We start from the raw sequence: 22,370 nt of genomic DNA, 5'->3' as shown, positions 1-22,370 counted from the left end.
GTGCACACTTTACAAAATCGCTACACTAATGAGACTGAGTAACATAACATTTAAAAGTAAAAATATAATAAATCAACAACACCTTGGAAACTCAATATCATTAAGGAGAGAAAGACAAGACAAAACAAAACAAAGCTCATTGACTACACCCCCAAATTTAGATAGAGAAATGGAGTTTATGTTCCAAGAGCTCAAAATTTACTAACACATCTTTTAGCAAAGGTAGTTTTTAAATTGTGTGTTTGAAAATGCCACTTTTAGAAAGCGGGAATTTTCTTGCTTAACCATCCTGTGTGCCTCTGCCTGCTTATGGATTCGCTGTCTAGTTTTAGACTGACAGGGGCTGTTTGTGCATTCACTCCAGACACTTGCACAAAGGGTGTTGAGGTGTGCCCTGGCTAGTCTGATGGGCCATCCTGGGCTAGAGTGGTGGGAGGAAATGTCACTGACACCTGAATAAGCTGTGGCTGCTCTGCACAATGCTGTCTCCACCCCTGTAGTGTGGCTGGACCAAGGAGGACAGAATTGTTTCTTTGTCTTCGGCAGTGAAAGGACTGGACTGAACTTTCTGCAACCTTTTTCCCTGAGTATCTCCAAAGGCTTGAAGTAGAGCTTGCCTTCTATTAGAAGTCTCAGGAACATCAGAGACTTCATCTTCATCTGCTACCAGCACTGGGCACTGTGTGTTTAGTGCTGCAGCAGAAGAAAAAGCAACCTGAGGGAGTCAGCAATGCCGCTGCTAGTTCTGTGACCTGTTGTCGAGCCCTGCCTGCTTTGCACCGCAACCCTGGACTCGATGCCGCCACCGATACGCTACTTGAACTGTGACTTGAGGGCACTGAACCTCGTCAACTGATGCCGCTGTTTGCACTGCAACCTGCAGCCTCCATATGTTGCATTGCCCCGTCTTGCACCGCAGACTTGGGTCTACCGGCGACAGCGCTTCCGCAATGACAACATCACTGCCTCTTCTGTGACCTGTAAGCACAGCCCCACTTCGCACCGCAGCCCTGGTCTTATCGACGCTGCTGAATTCCATCACTGAGCCACTGCCCTCACCGTGATCTGAGGGCCTTGCACGCTGCACCGCACCTGCGCTCCTGACTTCAACCTCACAGAGTTCGATCTGCAACACCAACACTCAAAACATCAAAAACAGTGTTACTAGACCTGCAGGTCTAGTTACTTAAAAAATCTTCTCAACCTAACTGTAATGCAACTTGACCTTTGTTCAAAAATGTGACAAACTAACAAGATTTAAAGGCATTTTATTGCTCATTCACTTTGTGAGCAATAAAGATGCCTTTAAATCTTTCTATAATGTCACATTTGCTCTGCTTTCAGAGACAGAGATCAAAAGTCAGTCTGTCCTCCTACTCGGCAGAAAGGGCAAGTAGGACCTAAAAAGTAGCTTGCCCTAATTAAATCTAGCCCGCAAATGCGAGCGGGCGGGTGGATTTTTCGAGCCCTGAATGTGAGTGTCTTCGAGGGTCCGATGACTCCTGCACTGACCTCCGGGACTGCCTGCCGATTACACCACCTCTTCAGAGTTCATCGCAAGGTCCTCAGCGCCCTGCATTTCCAAGTTATGTTTGCTGATCTTTCTGACTCCGTAGCTGGCCCGCGACTTTGCGGTCGGCCTGAACTGTTGCATTTGTTCACAAAGCCTTGATAGCCCCAGACGGAGCTATCCACTTCAAGGAACTGTATTTTAATTCTATTCTTTCAAAATTCATAGCTTCATTACAGTATATTGGATTTGTATTGTTTAATGGTTTGGGCTTGTTTAAACAGATGAATATTGGCTATTTTCCAAAAACTGATGTGGTGTCCTTTTGTAGTGTTTTCACTTTATTACTGTGGGTTATTTGCAAATACTTTACACATTGCCTCTGAGGTAAGCTTGACTGCTCGTGCCAAGCTACCAAGGGGGTGAGCAGGGGTTATTTTAGACGTGTAATCCCCTTATCCTGACTAGAAGGAAGGGTTCCTACTTGGACAGGGTACAAACATGCCAACTAGAGGCAGGATAATATCTGCGAGCGGTCTCATATACACATAAAATAATGTAGGGCTCAATGACCAGCCCAGGGGCACTCTACAGCTGAGCGATAAGCTCTTGGATGTAGTCACTCCTGCAAAAATCTAGAATGTTCTACCATCTAAATAGGGCTGAAGCAAGGTCATAAACCACCTGAAATTCCGAAATTACTAAGTCTATTCAAAAGGATGTTAAAATTGACAATATCAAATGCGGCGCTTAGATCAAGGAGGATAATAGCTACTGCTCTTCCTTGATCGAGGATTTTCTTAGATTCTTAGACTACGGCAAGAAGTGCAATTCAGCTAAATTTGAGGATTGCAGATGATTCTGGGTAGGAAAAGGTTGGAGGATTCACGCATGTTACACCTCCCTTGACTCTCCTGGGTGTCTAGTTTTCGGAAATGCGTGGTTTTGGTAGGTTTCCCCAGATGGCCGCCGAGCCCGGGACCAAAAATGCAGGTGCCCCCTTGCAAAACCAGCTCATTTTGTGATAGATAATTTGGATGTCTCCACAATATATACGTTTTGGACCCTTCCCTGCTGCGGGTACTTGGCCCACACACATAAGTGAAATACCATATTTATCGGGGGAACGCTGTGTGGTAGGAAATTTGCATCAGACCGGTGATCCTACAATTTTCCCACACAGAAATGTGAGAAACATTTGTTTTTTTCCAGCTAAATATGAGGTTTGCAGGGGATTCTGGGTAGAAAAACGTTGGTGAATCCATGCAAGTCACACATCCCTGGACTCCTCTGGGTGTCTAGTTTTTGGAAATGTCTGGGATTGGTATGTTTCTCTAGGTGGCCGCTGAGCCTGGGATCAAAAACGCAGTTGACTCGCTCACAGAACAAGGTCTTTTTGTAATCGATAACATTGAAGGCCCCACAGTACATTTTGGGCCATTTCCTGTTACGGGCACTAGGTCTACCCACACAAGTGAGGTACCATTTTTATTAAGAGACTTGGGGGAGAGCTGGTTTGGTGGAAGTTTGTTGCTCCCCTTAGATTCCAGAACGTTCCATCACAGAAATGTGAGGAAAATGTGTTTTCCCCCGAAGTTTGAAGTTTGCAAGGGATTCTGGGTAACATAACCTGATGAGAGCCGCACAAGTCACCCCATGCTGGATCCTTCAGGGTGTCTATTTTTAAAAAATGAACAGGTTTGTTAGGATTCCCCTCAGTTCCGGCTGAGCTAGATCCCAAAATCCACATTTAGGCACATAGCAAATAAAGGGTCAGTTTTAAGTGGAAAAATGTGATGTGTTCACATTGCGTTTTGGGTGTTTCCTGTCAAGAGCACTAAGGCTACCCACACAATTGAGGTACCATTTTTATTGGGAGACATGGGGAAATGCTTGGTGGGTGAAAGTTTGTGGATCCGTGCAGATTTCATAACTTTCCATCACAGAAATATAAAGAAAAAGTGTTTTCTTTTTTTTTTTTCATACTAAGTTTGAGGTTTGCAAGGGATTCTGGGTAACAGAACCTGGTAAAAGCTACACAAGCCGCCCCATCCTCAATTTCCCTGGTTGTCTGGTTTTCAACAATGTATAGGTTTGCCAGATTTCCTTAGGTGCCAGCAGAGCTAGGGTCCAAAATCCACAGCTAGGCACATTAGGAAAAAAGGGTCAGTTTTCACTAGAAAAATGTGATGTGTCCACATTGCGTTTTGGGACATTTCCATGGCACGCGCACTGAGCCTTATCACACAAGTGAGGCACCATTTTTATTGGGAGACCTGGGGGAATGCAATGTAGGGTGGGTGGAAATTTGTGGATCCACACAGATTCCAGAACTTTCCATCACAGAAATGTGAGGAATATATGTTTTTTTGTTTTACAAAGTTTGAGGATTACAATCGATTCTGGGGAACAGAAGCTGGTGCAAGCCACACAAGTCGCCCCATCCTGGAATACCCTGGATGTCTAGTTTATGTTTAAAGTATTTTATTTATTCAGTGTGACACATCCAAACTTACATACAGCAGTATAAGATCAGCAAATGAAAAGGAGCAAAAGTCTGGCATGTCACAACATTGTAGCCCAAACATTCCCCACCACCCCAACGTCCCAATGTCCCCCCAACACTCCCCCCACCCGCCCCGCCCCCCACTGTCCAGTGCGCTACTAACATGCAGCCTATCTCCCGAGGCTATAGGCAATTGGGGAGGAGGGTCTCACCCCTCTCACTGATCAGGTGCTGGCGGGCTCGTGAGCCGCAGGAGGCGGAGGTACCTCGGTCAAGTGAGCTCCCTGAACTCTGTGAGCAGCAAAGAGTGAAATGGTTGCCACAGTTCATTAAATTGCGTTACATCCCCAGCCACCACCAAAGACAATTTCTCCATCCCCAGCACATGCCAAAGTCTGTGGAGCCAGCCCGTTATCGTGGGTATTGTGTCTGTACGCCAATGTATCAAGATATTCTGAACAGCAGAGCCGAGTGCAATAGCGATCTGTCTGCCTCTTCTGGACTTGAGGGGGTACATTAGAGCATTTGGGATTCCTAGCAGAGTATATGCCGGGAAGCGCGGGAGCTCTATGCCGAAATGAGAGTCAATTTCATCCAGCACTTCCTTCCAATAATCAGTTAAGAGAGGACAGTCCCAGAGAATGTGCATGAGCGTGCCCCGATGTCCGCACCCCGCCAGCACGTGTCCGTCCTACTATGGTCGAACTCGTGAATCCGCTCAGGCGTATAATACCAGTAGTGGTGTGGCTCACTGGTAAGAGGCGGCAGACCAGTAAGCAGAGGACGGCCCGGGACCAGGGTTCGATTCCCGACGCAGCAGGGTCGTGGACCAGGGTCAGCGGGCTCGATAATTCTCGCCTCGGTGCCTACTCCAGTCAGGGTCACACTCGGCAACTCTGGGCATTAGCTTGCCTCATCTTCACAACGGCCCCCCCAGACCGCCGGGGATGCTTGGTTGCACCTTAGAGATATCCATTAGGGACCATCTCTCAGGGTGAGCCAGGACGGGTTCCCCAGCGGTCGAAGCGCGGAGATACTCCTCCGGGAGTCGATTCTAGCGCTATATAAACCCACAATTAAATTAAATTAAGTGGACACTTTAGTAAAGGTATCAGTGAGGCCCATATGATAGGCTGAGTGGCATGCCCTATAAGATATGTGGTCCCATTCCTTGGGGCTCAGTGTCCTCCCAAGCTCCCGTTCCCATCTAACCCTCCCTGGATTGTGGAAGTGTGTGGGGGGTAGTTGCAAAAACTTATACAGGTCCGAGATAAGTTTCGAATCCGATGTACGGGACAACAGCCATCTCTCACACGGTGAGAGCATCCTATCCGCCACCTCCCGCACCTGTGGCTGAAGGGCCCAATGCCGCACCTGCATATAGCGGTGTCTCTCCGTTTCAGGGAGTGAGAATTCCTGTTGAAATTGCGTGAACGGGATGATACCCTCGGGGCCATACAGGTGACATAAAGCCCTGCATCCTGCCTGCCGCCAATGTGTGAAGGCTCCTTTCTCCATCCCGGGGGTGAAGGCAGGATTATCCACTAGCGGCGAAAGGGGCGAAGGAAACGTGGTGAGGTCATACCTAAGGTAGGTTGCATCCCAAACCCGCAAAGGTACTCTAGTAATGAAAGATGCATAGAGATTCTTAGGCCGATGAGTCCGGTGCAGGAATGGTATCTCCTGCAGAGGCCGCCCCGCCACCGCTTGGTCTTGGAAAAGCCAATGCTTATCCGACTCCCACCTGCACCATTCGACCAAGTACCTCAATTGTGTCGCCTGAAAATATTTCCGGAAGTCTGGGATACCCAACCCTCCAGCGTCAGGAGACAAAAGAGAAAGGGTCCTGCGTAGCCTAGGCTTTTTCCCCTGCCAAATGAAACGGGCTACGTCCGACTGCAATTGCTGTATCCACCCCTTCGGCCGCAGCAGCGGCAGGGCCCTGAATAAGTAGAGCACTTGTGGCAAGATCGTCATCTTGACAGCAGCAATCCTGCCCAACCAGGAAAGGATGCCGCGATTCCAGCGGCCCAGCTCGGCCTTGATCTTGGCACCCAAGGCCAAGTAGTTGGCTGAGACCATGGCTGGCAACGTAGGGGTAATCTGAATCCCTAAATACGGTATCGCCTCCGAGGACCAAAGTAACGGGAACCTGTTCTGCAAGTACGCCTTGGTATCAGGCGCCAGGGATATATCCAAAGCCACCGACTTCCCCATACTAACTTTAAAGCCCGAGACCATGCCGAATGCCGCCAGTTCTTCCATGCAGGCCGGAAGTGATGTCCGGGGTGTAGCCAATGTGAAGATGACATCATCAGCGTAGAGACTAATCGCATGGGTAAAGCCACCCATTCGTATCCCCTCCACCGCCGGTCGAGTCCGCACCCGCTGAGCGAGCGGCTCCATATAGAGAGCGAAGAGCAAGGGTGAGAGTGGACAACCCTGCCTTGTGCCTCTCTCAATGGGGAAAGCTGCGAAAGTATGGCCGTTAACCCGGACCACCGCGGATTGCTCATTATAACAATTGAGGACCATAGAGCGAAATCGTTCCCCAATACCCGCCTTCACCAGCACTTGTTCCAAGAAGGGCCAGTGCACGCGGTCGAACGCTTTTTCCGCGTCGACTGTAAGCATCATCCTCTCACCCGTAATCCGGGATGCCTTCTCCAGCAGGTGGACCACCCGTTTTGTATTATCCACCGTCTGCCGTCCCGGAACAAAGCCCGCCTGATCCGGATCAACAAGGCCAGGCAGATGAAGCGCCAAGCGGCTTGCCAAGATCCCAGTATAAAGTTTCAGGTCGACATTTAAAAGAGATATCGGCCTATAAGACCCACAGTGTTTGGGATCTTTCCCCGGTTTGGGGATTACCGTGACGGAAGCCCTCAAGAGATCAGGCGGCATGGCTCCAGGTTCCGCGAAGCAATTGAAAAGGCGGGCGAGGATAGGGGCTAACGATCCGCAGAACGTCTTATAGAAGAGGGCCGAGTAGCCATCCGGGCCTGGTGCTTTGCCGTGTTTAAGTCTGGCAATGGCCGTCACTACTTCCTCTATGCTATTGTCCCTGTTTAGGTGGTTCGCCTGTAGCGGGTCCAAGGAGGGCAAAGTGATCGAGTCTAGGTATGAGATCATAGCCGGCACATCCGGCGGGTCACCCGCATAGAGGTTGCCGTAGAACTCTCGGAACGCGGCCGAGATGCAGGCGTCATCCGTCACCATACCGCCCCTGGCGTCAGAGAGTTCTTTCACCAACTGGCTCTGCCTAGTGGCCCGGAGTCTATTGGCCAAAAGTTTGGCACAACGATCCCCCCCAGTATAAAACGCATGGCGTAGTCGAAGGGCCGCGTATTCCGCCCGGTCCACATCTAAGGCAGCAAGAAGTTTCCTTGCCTCTTTAAGCTGCCGCCAAATCCTCGGGCCCCAGTTCTGGTGTGAATCAGCTCCAATTCCCGGACCCTGTCAGTGAGTTCATCCCGCTTTATCTTACGCTCCCTATTTTCAGCTGCAGAGATCGATAAAAACTCTCCTCGGAGGACCGCCTTCAAAGTTGCCCACTGGGTGGCTCTGGTAGTATCCGTGTTGTCATTGTGCGATAAATATTCACGAAGTACCTGCTCAATACGGTCCGTTACCGTTTTCCTGTGGAGCAGAGTATCCCGGAGGCGCCAGACCCTCGCCGGGGCGGCAGACGGTGGCAAGCAGAAGGATGCCTCAACAGGGGCATGATCCGACAGGGAAATAACCCCCATGTCTACGGTAGACACAAGGGCCTGTACGGGGGAGGTGACCAGGAGGTGATCAAGCCTCGCGTAGGTCTTGTGCGCGTGGGAGTAGTATGAGAAATCCCTGTCCACGGGGTGGTTATAACGCCAGAGGTCCTGGAGGTCCACTTCCGCAAGTCGCGCCTTGCAACCAGCTGAGAATTCCCCGACTTGCGGGGAGCGCTGAGCCGATCTGTCGACTACCGAATCGAAGACCATGTTAAGGTCGCCCCCTAGGATAACGTGCCTATCCGACGAGGCTGAAATCTCTTCCACCGCAGACTGCAAGAACCGCTCCTGTTTGTCATTAGGACTATAAAGAGAGCCTATCGTGAATATCACGCCCCCCACCCGAAACCTATGTGCCAACATCCTCCCTTTAATTTCTGCGAACTTGTGGATGTGCTCCCCCCTGAAGTGTCGAGCCACTAGAATCGCTACCCCGGCTGTCTTGGTAGGACCTGAAGAAAAGAACTGCGTCGGAAATTTACAAGAGCGTAGCCTATGTGTGTCTTGTGGCAATAGGTGGGTTTCCTGAAGGAGGCAAATATCCGCTTGAGTGTTCTCCAACAGGGAAAGCACCGCTAGCCGCTTGACTGGATTGTTCAGACCCCTGACATTCAGGGTCACGATTTTAAAGGAGTGAGGAGGCATAGGAAGAAATGTGTGTAAAAGCGCAAGTGTCCTGCATGGTGAAAACCGTGGGTGAGCATACTCCCTCAAACTCAAACAGCAAGTCGGTCACCCACCAACAGTATGCAACGCCTCTCCCCCTTGCGCAGCGCGGCCTAGTACCAACCACCAGCCCCAGTGCGACCAATTCACCCGCCACTCACGCGCCAACCTCACAGACCCCCTCCCCATGCTCCAACCTATCGTCACCAAGCAAAGCAAAATGGAGAAACTCAGGTAAAGCAACATTTCCTAGTATAGCGCACTGTTTCCCGCACCCAACTCCCACAAGCCCTCCCGGTACCCCAACACCCCAAAACAACCCCTTCCAAACCCCAAACACTGTCCCCGTCCCTCCAAAAAAAGAGTCAAGGAACCCATTGTCCAAGGCCGGCCCAAAAAGGCAAGTCTATGGGAAAGTCTCGAAAGTGGACGTCCAGCCACAACACCACCCCCGCACCCCAGGCCCCCAAACCTGCAGCTCAAAAAGAAGAAACAATGTCGATCTCCCCCCGGAGAGTTCTTAGGCGGTCAAAGCCACCTCCTCTGCCGCCGTTTCTCTAGCGACCCCCCGCACAGCATTATCCATCTCAGCCGGGATAGTAGGCGAGTCCGGTCTCACCGAAGAAGTCGAAGACCTGCGGCCAGGGACCGATTGCCAGCCATCCCTGGTGATCCGGCGACGACGCGGAGTGGGGCCATCTTCGTCAGTCGCCGTGATGCCCAACAAAGTACAGGTGCCCTGAAGGGAGCGCAGCTGATGTAATATTCCGTTCCAGAGGAAGATAATACGGAAAGGGTGGCCCCAAGAATACTGAGTGTCATGCTCTCGCAAGAAATCAGTCACAATCTTAAAAGACTTGCGTTTCTGTAGGGTGACCACTGAACGATCTTGAAAGAGTGCCACCCTATGGCCTCTGAACTCCAAGGAGGGCTTAGTGCGAGCTACCCTTAGAATCCTTTCTTTCATGGGATAGTCCGGCAGGAAAGCCAGAAGATCGGGGGGAGGCGCCGGGGCTCTACGTCGTGGGCCCACTCTATGTGCCCTATCAATCCTGAGAGTAAAGTCCGCGGGCTCACCCAGGACTTCCCGAAACAGATCTTGCAAGTAGGCGGCCGCCTCTTCCCCTTCTTCTCCGAGCGGAACGCCCCGGACCCTGATGTTTTTCCTCCGGGAACGGTTCTCGAGATCCTCCACATGGGATTGTAGATCAATCTGCTGGTCTCGGAGCCTAATCACTTCCTGCTGAAGCTGCGTGAGTTCCTCGTCCCGGGCATGTCCCGCTTCTTCCACGGATGAGACCCTTTCTCCCAGGCCATCAACCTCTCTCCGGACCTCTCGTACCTCCCCCGCTCCTTCCTGCTCGAGAGTCTGGAAGTCATCCCGTAGGGAGCTAAAGAGCGACTCAAGGAACGACCTAGTAACTGGTGGCTCCCCTCCGCTCGCCCCCTGTGAACTGCTAGACTGACTGGGGGAGGGTTGTCCACGGTCCTGCCGAGCGTTGCTCCTGTTCAGCATCTCCGGCAGGGTGCGCCCCCCCTTTCTGTTCCCCCTGTTGCCGGCCATTTTGGGCGCCGAATAAGGGTGTGCAATCTTCACCAGCGATAGTAGCGTTCACAGCACCACTTAGCTACCCGCTGTGTGACCGCCCCGACCGAAGAGGCCACACGTCGCTCCTGTAGTGCAGTCCAACACCCGTTCTCCACCGCTCCGTGTTCTCCGGGCGGAGACTCCTGCCCACTCCACCTCCGTGCTAGGCCGGCGGGATGTAGCTTCCAAGTCAAAATGGCGTCCACGCTCCGTAGCACGCTGCCTCTCAAGCAGCCCCCGAGCGGACCCCAAGCCGTACAGTCGCTTCAAAGGTTTCAGAGACTCCTCTGGGCCCGAGTTGCACCACCAGGCACCCACCGGTTGTAGCGGGTGGGACGATCTCGTGCCCCGAGCCAGGCCGGCTAGGCCTCCGAAGTCCCCGGCACCGGTCCCGTCCACAGCTATAAATCGATCGTTCGTTTTGGCGGGGCCCCAACTTCTCACCGCTCCGGTCGCTTTCGTTCAGCGCCACCGTCAGCGGCTCCGCACTGCAGTAGGGGCAGGACCCGGCTGGTCCCCGCTCCTCTCTAGGCCGCATCAGCGGCCTCCACACAGTGCCTCAGGCTCGAGTACGCTCACAGGGCGGACCCAGCGGCACTTCCGGTCGGGCCGCAGCTTTGAGGGTCGCGGCTCGGCTTCCACAGTCCGCCAAAAGTGCCTTCTGGCGCGCAGATTTCTCTCCCAGCAAGGTCCACCAGTTCTCCACTGCACCCGCCGTCACCAGCTAGCGACGGTGGGGGGAGATCAGCGATAAATAAGGTGCTCAGGGGCCTGGGCCGGAGGAGCTCGCCGAGGCCGCGTCCTTCTACTCCGCCATCTTGGCCATGCCCCTGGATGTCTAGTTTTAAAAAAATTATAGGTTTGCTAGGTTTCCTTAGATGCCAGCAGAGCTAGGGTCCAAAATCCACAGCTAGGCACCTTAGGAAAAAAGGATCAGTTTTCACTGGAAAAATGTGATGTGCCCACATTAAGTTTTAGCCCGTTTTGTGTCATGGGTTCTGGGCCTACCCACACAATTGGAGTACCGTTATTATCGGGAGACTTGAGGGTGTACTGGGTTGTTGGAAGTTTGTTGCTCTCCTTAGATTCCAGAAATTTCCATCTCAGAAATGTGAGGAAAATGTTTTTTATAACTTAGTTTGAGGTTTGCAAGGGATTATGGGTAACAGAACCTGTTGCGAGGCACATGAGTCCCCCCATCCTGGATTCCTCTTGGTGTCTAGCACAGGTTTACTAGGTTTTCCTAGGTGCCGGCTGTGCTAGAGTCCAAAATCCACAGCTAGGCACATTGCGAAATAAAAGGTCAGTGCCTAGTGGGATTTCTGCCGCCGGGGGGTGGGGGGAGGTGGCACATCGGGGTCTATTGCCCTGATATGCCCCTAAGGGGGGGCAGAAAGACTGTGGCTGTCCTTTTGGGGGGTGGGGGCATTGGTATGCCCATTTTGGGCAGCTCCCATACCTATGTACTAAAAAGCCAGCGTAATCCCTGATGCTCAATGGGGTCTCTGTCCCCCCCGGGGAGGGGGGCAGAAAAACTGTGGCTTTTTGTTTTGGGGCGTTCTGGGAAGCCCCCACCCCTACATATAAAAAAAATCCCTGGTGCCTATGGGTTTCGGGGGGACAGATCAGGGGTTCTTGCCCATTCTGCCTCCGGGGGGAGAAAGACTGTGGCATTTTTGGAGAGTGGGGGCATTGGCATGCCCATTCTGGGCAGCCCCCACCTCTGAACTTAAAAAAAAAATCCCTGGTGCCTAGTGGGCTTTCAGACTCCCGGGGTGGGGGGCAAATAAGGGGCTATTGCCCCCATCTGCCACTGGGGAAGGGGGGCAGAAAGACTGTAGCAATTTTTTTTTGAGATGGGGCAGTGGCCCTACGTACACAAAAAAAACCACAATAATCCCTGGCACCTAGTGGGCTCTCTGCCCCCCCTAGGGAGGGCGCCATTCTGGGCAGCCCCCACCCCTGGCCTATAAAAAAAATAATCCCTGATGTCTGGGTGGCAGAAAGACTGGTTATATCATATTTTAATTGGGGGAGCAAAGGCCCTTGCTCAAGGGGCCACTCCTCCCTCCCTGGTGCCAAGTGGGTGGATACCTGCTTGCGGATCGCCCTCCCGGGGATCTACATGGGAAGGGTACCATTGAAAAGGGGAGATTCTCCCCTTTCCAACAATACCTCTCCGATGTGTTTCGGTGGTCGGGGGATAAGATAGCCCCATGAGCAATGAAACATTGAAAATGAAACTTAGTTTCGGTTTATTTTCAATGCAATGACGACAGCGTGCCATGCACGCGATCGTCATTACATTGAACTAAAACGGTTTGGGAAGTTGGGGAAGCTCTTCCTCACCTCCCTAGGGCCCCCGCCCCAAAAAAATAAAAAATACCTCAGCTGTTTGCAGCATAGGGGTTTAGTGCACTTGTACACATGATGAAATGGTTCCGTCATGAGCATTAGAACACTGGTGCTCATGACAGAACCATTCCGTCATGAGCACCGAAGGGTTTAATAATATTAATTCATTTGTGTGTTCGTTTTATTTAGTGCAGTAATTAAACTGAAAATATTGTATATGTGCTTTACAATTATTTTTTAAACATAATCAACTTACACATTATTAAATTTTATTTGCTTCTATATTTTAGATTCTAATTTTACATACATGAAAAAATATATATGTACTAATTAAATATGTTTTAATAAGTTTGAAAATGTTATTACTTTGAAATGTATTTCTAAATGTCTTTAGATCATTGTTAATAGTATATAATGTTCACTAATCGCATTTATTGGATTGCTTTTCATTTTTTTCTTTTTTTTAATAAATGTAATAATAATTTTGACATCCCATATGCATGCACTTTCCATAATGTGTTCAGGACTGAAGTTAGAATCAAAGTTATGTACCTTCTCCAATGCTGGTGATACTGAAGTTAGAATATTAAACCCCCCTCTCAAAATAATATGCACTGTCGTCATTGCTAGTTTTACTGGAGTTAGAATAGTCATTCTGATGACCCAAATTACATACTTTCTGCAATAATTCTAGGACTGGAGTTAAAATAGTCAATCTGAGCCCCCACTCCCTCCCTACCAATTATATTCACTTTCCACTGTGCTCCTGTGAATGTAGATACAAATGTTAATATAACCCCTCCTGCAAGTATATGAACTTTCCTAAATGTTTTTGAGACTGGAGTTATAGAATATGCACTTTTCCCAATATTGGGTTGATAATAGTAAATTTGCTCCCCCGCCCCATGATATATGCACTTTGGAAAACCCCTAACAACATCTTTTTCACTGTTGTTATTTTTTGATTTCTAACCTTATTGTTTTGCAGACCTTTATGTAATTTATTAAATAATTCAAATAATTTACTAAAGCTTTGATATTTAGATATTTAAATGATTTACTCTGGTTAAATACATTTATAGTATGCACTGTGATATATGTTTGTTATATTTATTAAATCTTAAATGTTTTAAATTATTGGTGTTTAATTTGTTTGGTTAGAAAAGTATCAATATTTCCCATTTTTAAAATACTTTTAATGAGAATAATTTAAACTGCATATTATTTCAATTATTTTTGCAGCACTACATTTTTATAGTAGATTACTCGTTATCTTGTTATCTTGTTAACTCTGTATTATTAAAATACTATATTAGTGTTGTAGATATTTTGGTAGTTGGAATATTTACACTTCCTGTATTATTGAAAGTCAATATTTTAGTAATAAATACTTTTGTCATTTTACTTTTAAGTATAGAAAGTCAACATTTTGGCATTAGATATTTTGACATCGATATTTTGGTACATAACAAATTACTGGAGCATCTTAACTGCAGATCTTATATTTAGTTTACCAGAAATAAATATTGGATTTCCTTGAAATTTGCCACCTAAAATGTTGTTTTTGTTAATCCACACAGGTATTAGGGAATAATACCTTAATTAAATGATGTTTTCATGCTCATAAGGTTATAAGCAAATTGCTATCCCAGAACCACTAGGGTGCCTAGCTTTTGGTCCAAAGAAGGGAGGCTTTCTCTAACAATAACTGTTAAGCTTCCCCGTGGCCGAGGATTGGCCCAAGCACCTTATTTCTGGACTAGAGTGTTTTCTATTACAGTGGTGTTATCTCAAATAATTGTCACTAATATTTGATACAAAAATCTTTACAAATTGTTCTGTTGGGTGAAAATCCTGCTGCCGTGGTAGAATGGTAAACACCTTTTGTTGATTTGCACATGCTGTCTTGGTTGTGATATTCTGTATATGTTCCATGAGCTGATTTTATTACAGAAAAATCCTGGAATGGGTTAAGTCAAATTTCCACATTGCTTTTATGACAGTTGGTAAAATTACTTGGCACATGACCTGCTGTCTGACAAATAATTGTGGTATTAGTTTTAATCTTGCTGTCAACTAGATGACTTGTAAGAATAAAAACTCCTTGATGTATTCTAAACCCTGACTCTATTTCTTTAACTTGATGCAGCTGTAGATGCGGATTACTTTAAACATGATTGTACTGCTCTTTTTTATCCATGCCTTAGGAAATTCGCAGCTGGCACCTCCTGTCCGGATGCTACGGTCTAAGTGGCACAATGAGCCCTACACCAAAGGATCATACAGCTACGTGCACATCGGATGCTCAGGGGTGGACATCGATATCATTGCAAACCCCCTTCCAGAAGACACCAGTGGTTCCAAGGTAAGTACTTCCTCCATTTAGCATGTCTTGGAATCAGGATATATCACACTGATCGTGTTTTGTTGGATGGCAATCTTACAAGAGCAGTGTCAGCCCTTTCTGCTCAAGAGGCATTCTCAAAGAACAGCCACTTGCTCCTGTTGGGCGTATTTCCTTCTCCAAGATGGTGATTTTACCACAAAATTTATATTTCACCAATTTACCCATTATGCTCCTCAGCAATTTTTTCTGAGGGCTAGATGCATTTTTGGGTAACTCATATGGCATACTTGTCACTGAGGTAGTGCCCTTCTAAAATAGGTTAAAGCTGAGAGAAAGGCCTTGCATAGTGAGGAAGACAGAGATCTCCGCGAACAACCCTTAGCCAGGGATTGGGATGCCATCATGGAGGACGCCAAGCCGTCACTCCAGGTTGACGCAGCAGTATAACAATTCTTTTTTTCCCCCTAATGAGCTTTCCTATTTACACCAATCCCCCACACTGCGATAGTGGTTTCTAAGGTAGGAGACATCCTCTTTTTATAATTTTTACTGTCCAGTAAGTTGAATATTGCAAATTCTAAATGATCTTAAATGCCAATATGTCCATCTCGTGTAGTTCAGAATGACCCAAGACTCCGTTCCTTTCCCCTAAACCCCAAATTTTTCAATTCACCAATTCCATGCATTGGTATTGTGGACATGCGCTGTCCTTATTAGAAAAAAATGTAATTGCCAAAAAGTCATAATGTTGAACTGATACGTTACCTATTGTTACAGTTACTAGACAATGGTTCTTGCAAATTATTCTGTATTAAAGAAAATTGGTGAGAACTAAACAATAAAGGTAGTCATTTAGGTTAATGTTACAGATAAAAATGTAAATTAATTGTGAAATTGTGAAATTATTATTTAAAGACTGTCAGCCTTCCATCAGTGGAGCACTACACCCTTGCCCCCCTGCTCTCCCAATTGGCATACCAGCTTCCTGGCACCCTGGAGCCACCACAATGGGTACACATCGAACAGGAACTGTTCTCCGCTGGTGCAGGGCTTTCTGAGCTATATATGGCACTGTGCCACCACTCAGGACCCCCACACCCTGTGCTGCGTGCTGTGCACCAAGCCTGGTTACTGGCATGCCGCCTTCTCGGGGTACACCTGCACCTACATGAAAGGGCACCCCTATGGGGCAATGACAGCATATGCATCAATGGCCGGCCCCTGTCTTGGATTCAATCGAGGGAAGCAGGTAGTCACGCCCTAGACTAACTTCTGCTCAATGGAGATCTTAAGCCGTTCAGTCATCTGAGGGAGGAATTTTGCCTCCATCCACAGAAAACCTGGCGCTACATGCAAATACAACATTGCCTAAGACGTAGTTTTGGCCCCCTCCCTTGGTCGCCTACAATATCCTATCTGACCATCTGGGGGTACCACAAGGGAGTGATGTCAGGACTATACGGCATGCTCCCTACCCACCTTTTCTCAAAGCTCCTTTTGCGTACTCTTCGTGCAAATAGCAAACTCGCCTCAAAACCTCTTATGAGGACGACCAATGGCCAGATATCCTAGAAACCCTAGATAGAGGCACGAGAGAGGCTCGCCTGAGGTTTTGCCTCTTCAAGACACTACATGACTGGCATTGGACACTGACAAAATTGAACAGAGCGGGACTCCTCTGCCACACGAACTGCTGGTGATGCGCGAACACACACTGTGACATAGCCAATATCATATGCGATTGCCCTTCAATTCAACCCTTCTGGCTGCACTTAGAAACGGTCTTGAGCTCCTCCATGCCACTACACCTTCCGCTCGCTCCCTCAGTTATTCTCCTCCATGATGTGAGGGACTCACCAGAACTGTCATGCCGAGCAGCACCACCGCCTCTTCCACACAGCCAAGATGTGTGTTTTCTGCCAGTGGAGGTCACCCATACCCCTGTAGCAGGAAACTTGTCTGGTGGCAATTATCCAAATGACCTCCCACGAATGCATCATTTATAATCTACAAGACCAGACTGAGCTATTTTTATGGACACAGGCACCCTTCCTTCGTGATGGGACTGGTAATGGAAACCCTGCCACAGGCTCCCCAACCCTTGAGTCATATTGAGCTGAAATGGACCACAACATCAATTACTGTCATCTCAAGGAATGCTTATTGCCCTCTGTCCTTCCAATTTTCTGGACACCTTACTCCTGTTATCCACGTGGGATGACGCACGTGCCCCCCTACATTCCACCGCCCCCACCCCATCTGGTTCCCCTCTCTCTCTCCTCCATCCCCTTTCTCTCCTCCCATCTACGAGCCCCACCGCCTCTCAGTCCCCACCCCCTCCGCCTGTTATTCTCCTCCTCTCTGCCTCTCTAATCCCTCACTCCCATCCCCTAGCCTATCTCCTTCTCCCCCCCACCACCGGACACACAGGCCCACTTAATGATGTTCCAACAGCTACCAACCCCAGACCCATCAGTTTCACCCTCCACCGTACTTCGACCCGGTTTCCTAGCAGACCGTACAGGACTAACCCATGTTTACAGTGAAAGCTCTCTTTCCTTCCCTTATCGCCTTCTTCCCCGACATGGCCTGACTCCCGCCCAACACCGCTGCCGATACCTATACCAACTGGCCCATGGTGATCCACCCCACCACTTCATCATCTCTCAACACAGGAGACGCCCCCTCCCAAAGCCCTCACTCATCCGCGTTCTCATCTGAGGCTCTCAGGACCAACCACTTCCATTGCATAGGCCCTCTAAGGTTCAAATTCCCCTCAGGATGCTGGACCTTTCCCCCCTTCACTCCTCCCCCCCCTCCCTCCTCTTCCCAGGGTTGCCACCACAGGTCCTCAGTGTCTCATAATATCCTTTAATACTTACTAGTTATTACCCCCTACCACTCTCTCTGCCCGTACGCATCTACTCCCCTGTATCCTCTTTTCCTTTGGTTTTTCTTTCTATGATAAATGTATTACCATCTCCCTGTTTATTCACGTTATTATAATCGGAACAAGCATTGAAAATGCCATAGGTCTCGCCTTTGTTTAAGTTAAAGCCATTTGCTTTGATAATGGTATTGTATTTTAGCTATGTCTTTTTTGAGTGTTTGTATGTGATATGTTGTCACGTTATGTTGTTAGAATTGTAGTTGTTAGCTGTGTAATAGTTTAAAGCATAGCGTTAGGCAGTCGGTAATTTATCTGAAAAACGTTCCACAGAGAGGCCTTTGTGCTGTGTTAGGCAGGTTAGATTTCAGCGGTTATGTCTTGAAAGCCCACAAAGATTTCCCGAAAAGAGCCAGGAGCTCACACAACTGACGAGCAAGGACAATATTCAGTGCATTGGCCAAGAGCACTGTAGTGCAGCTAAAACCTGATGGTGCAGGGCTCAGCATTTCATCATTGACTAACGTGCTTGTTAACACTGTAGTCCAATGGTTTAAGTATATGAAAAATAACAACCTAGGCAATTTATACTGTATTGTCTTATATGATAATAAATGGGGGAATGAAAACATTAACAATTAGAGTTCTGCTTTTTATTCTCACAAAATATTAAAAACATATAGTAAAATACATAATTGAGTACATAAATTTAAGTCTATCAAACATATAAAGACAATAAATGCAAGTTTATACAAAGAAATTCATACAGAATGACAAACAAATATATTAAAAAAGGTTTTCTTTAAAATAATAGTGGCACAATAATAAACTCGACGCGCATTTCGGCGAACCAGCGCCTTCTTCAGGACAAGCCACGTACAACCTAAAGATAAAATGTACATTGAAAATCATCTATTATCTATTTGAAATTCCATCCTAATGATTTCAATAACTTTTTATAACAATCAAACCAGCGTAAATACATTTGTGAACAACATAATTACAAAGCTCCTAATCAAAGTGTTTTTAATCAATCTGATTTACACTCCCCCAACAATTTAGACAAAAGAGACTGCAGACCAATAGAGTCTATAAAGTAAGGTTAAATTCAGTGCTCATACTGACTTATAAAGGTTGCTAAATTTGAGGTTTTATTTTTTACTGTAAAATGGATCATTTATCTAAACTTAAGCAAGATTGCATGATAATACTTACTTTCAAAAGGAACTTGTAACCTCTTGTAATAAGGGTTTGTTTAAAAAAGTCTTTGTATCTCTAATGATATGTAGAGAAGTTAGTCTGAAAAATGAATCGGAGAACATAATCATAAATTACCAGAAAGTGGGGACATTTGTTTTCAATCGATTAATTTGAAATCCCTTTACTTACAATAAATTTCCGATTTAATTTTTCTTAAATTGAGTAAAGACGTGCTGCTACGATTCTTAATTTTAGCTGGAGACACCCGTTCTGCGGGGTTAACAAAACTTTTCTAAAAATTCAACCTAAGAATTAAAAATAGTCAATTTTAGATTCAGGAGCCAGATTATTACAAGAATCATTTTACACCATCAGATTGTGAGACGACTATGCATATTACAGGTCAAGAAGGGGAATAATTTAACCTTTCTAAACTTAGTGAAACCAAGACCATTTGAGCTAGGGTATTTTGCTAGGTACCATGACCATCAAGATCAAAACATATCAATTGACCTAGGAATTGTTTCTATCTCTATATCAGGGGTTCCTTGTTATATACATTACGTCCAATGGTTTAAGATCAGCTTAGTTTTGGAGTTAGTCGTGATATAAGTGCCAACCTGGGACTCCAACTTCTGAAGAGTGGAGGACAGACGGGGAAGCCCCAAGAGGACCAGCGGTAATGCCTGAAGCTGGCAGCGGGCTGTGATGCGATTTGCAGCTCTGCGCTCTTAGAGCACAAGCCCAGAAGAATTATACTTTCAGTTGGCCCTAGCGCCAGCACTAATTAATGGCTGATTTGACGGAGCCCTGAGTAGAAGGTAGTGGTGAAGATGCAGCCACCACATATGTTATAGGTGTGCACGTGCATTGAAAACGCATGCACATGCTTACCAAAAGGCACAGTTATTGTTTTTAATTAACCATCCTAACATGGAAATAAATGTAAATAGTGTGCCTGGCCCGGCAGAGTGTGGAAGTGAGGCGGAGCACTGGCACCCTGGAACTAGCCTGGTTGCTGATGCGTCTGTGTGCCGTCCCTGCCCCTCTAGCAGCACGCTTAGCAGCGGCTTAGGCCCCCTGCAGCCCTTCACGTTTTCCCTCAAACATAAAAGTAACAGGAAGAGACCCCACCCCCTAGGGTAGTGGTGATGAGAGGTAGCAGCAGACTGTCAGACACAACCCATTCTTTCACGCACCATCACCCCAGTGGGCCTGGCGCCTACCATTCGGGTGCCAGTGTTGCTCGGCGGCTGCTGCACGGCAGGGGTCAGCTCTCCTGTGGCTGTGTCGGAGCTGCTGTTTCCAAGGCTCCTGGGGGTTGTCAGGGGCTTTGACCGATCGCTGCCACCAGGAGGTAGGACACACAATGGCCTCTACTTCTCTGGCTGCCGCTCGGCTCCACTGGAGCTGCTGCCAGAGGCAGGCAGGGGGAGGCGCGAACAGCCCGGGCTCCAACACAAGTGGGAGCGCTGGGGCTCAGGCGGCGCTTCTCCAGGTATGGATGTGGGGGTGAGGGTGGGAGGGAGAACAGTCACCAGAGCAAGGCTGCAGGGGGGGCACGGGCTCAGCTGCAAGCGATCCCAGGACAGACAATGTAAAAGTAGCACACACGATTCATGACCCACAACACCGCGAAAATATAAAATAAATAAAGTTCGTGCGGTGTCCCTAGCGGGCGCCGCGCTCTTAAAGTATTAAAAAACAGCCATACAACTTAGAACCAAGCGTATAGTAACAATTATAATTCGTTAAACGCTACACAATAGTTACGCCAAACTCAAATAACACTTATGGTAAAAAAAATCATTATTAGTTAAACGTAACCCAATACTAAACTCACAAGCCACATGTAAGTACTGGTAAAAAAAAGTGCCGCCACAGTAATTATAAAACCCACTGTGTCACGTCACCAATAAAAGATCCACTCCGTGTGGGCGGGGACAAAAGAGGACAGGGTGGTAACCAGGAGGGACTAAAAAGCCTTTGTTACAATCATACGTCACTGTTTACCATAAGCAATGACGCAAATGATGCACACCAATGGAAAATACGGGTGGAGCCGAAAGTTAACCTCTTAACGCACTGCAACTCCAAGCGAGACCTAAAAAGGGTGACCCTCACTCATATTGGATAAATATTGTTTATTTACTCAATAATATTAACAAAGAATTGCAACACAAAAAAAGACAGTCAGATGAGATGGCTAAAAAGGTAAAGCTTGACGATAAATGTTAAAGGTGGTTAAGAACAGATAGGTTTAGTTAGGTGGCTCCTTGTTCAAACTGTTTGTTTGATTAGCTGTAGTGGCTCTATGTGAAGCTCTTCAGGCCCCAGCGAACATGGCTGAATGTCTGAGGCTGGATGAAAAATAAAATGTAGTAAGCCAGTAACTTACAGTTACAGTAGCTCATACACTGATTGGTAAATTTAAAGAATATATTATCATTTCAAATATAATATTAAGTTGTGTACGGTTAATTACATTACATTCTGTCATTAATAAAGTTTCATGAAGTGTAACTAGTAAGTACTTCAGTAGCTCTATTCACTCCTGGTTTGAACATTCTCCATCATGTAATCTTCATTCATAATTGGAAATACAGATAATTCTCACTGGTGCCCTGGCTGATTTTGGAGAAAGGGTCTGTGTGTTCTAATACTCATGAAGCCTTTTTTCAGCATGAAAATCGTTGTTTACTTGAATGCTGCCTATCTTTCCAACCATGCAGCAAAGTGCTGTAACACAGGGTCATGCTGACAGGGGGTCTTGTCATGTATGTAAAAATCCCACCCTTTAATCCTTGCACCAGCACTCCATAATGTGTTTGTGAGGTATTGTTTCTAGTGTTTCACTGAATGGACATGTAGCCTTGTACTTCTACTGTTATTCATAGTTATGTACAAAGAGTGTGATCAGTATTGTAAGTACATCTCAAAAACATTGTGTATATGGAAGTCGATTGACCATGATATAGATAGTTCGAGATCTACTCAGCTGGGACTTAATGCTTGACTTTTTCTCAGTGAAATCCGACTAACTTCAACATATTGAAATCTTTGCATTCGTAAGAGCTTAGAATTTGTGGTGGCCATCTTGGTTGTGGTTTCCCTATATAAACCATACCGACTGTCCAGAAAGTGCTTTGCCTCGAGACCATTGCTTGGACAATATCGGAGAAGATGTGAGCAGCGCTCCGGTTGCCTGTTTCCGTCCCCGATACTTTTCGACAATCTCTTTTGTCATACTTCACTTACCTGAGGATATTTCAACTTTGAGTAGGCTCCAATCTGATTCCGGTGAGTCATAATTTTGTTATCCGCACTCCTGCATCCTACGAGAAACAAGAAAGAAAAAGCAAGTTATTGATGGTACCAAACGCAAGCAAACTTAGTTTTTGAACTTTAAAAGACTTGTTGACGATATAGAACTTCATTTGTGAAAACGTCATTTTGGAAGTCGAATGAGTAAATACTAACATCAGGACTTTGTACTTGCAATATACAATTTTCATTAGTGAAACTTAAACAAAACTATTAT

General features: G+C 47.0%; 1 protein-coding gene across 3 annotated transcripts in view; it reads left to right on the top strand.

Annotated features, from left to right (window-relative positions):
* The window catches only part of PAOX (polyamine oxidase), a 747,166-nt gene that overhangs the window by 664,533 nt on the left and 60,263 nt on the right, over positions 1–22,370 (top strand). For all 3 annotated transcript variants that reach the window (XM_086921851.1, XM_086921853.1, XM_086921852.1), the window contains one exon: positions 14,603–14,760. In XM_086921851.1, the coding sequence (XP_086777977.1) occupies positions 14,603–14,760 (158 nt within the window). The remainder of the gene's footprint in view (positions 1–14,602; positions 14,761–22,370) is intronic.

This window comes from Lissotriton vulgaris, chromosome 5 (assembly GCF_964263255.1).
Source record: "Lissotriton vulgaris chromosome 5, aLisVul1.2, whole genome shotgun sequence".
Lineage (NCBI taxonomy): Eukaryota > Metazoa > Chordata > Amphibia > Caudata > Salamandridae > Lissotriton > Lissotriton vulgaris.
Note: the sequence above shows the minus strand (reverse complement) of the source record. Positions and strands in the feature narration are given on the sequence as shown.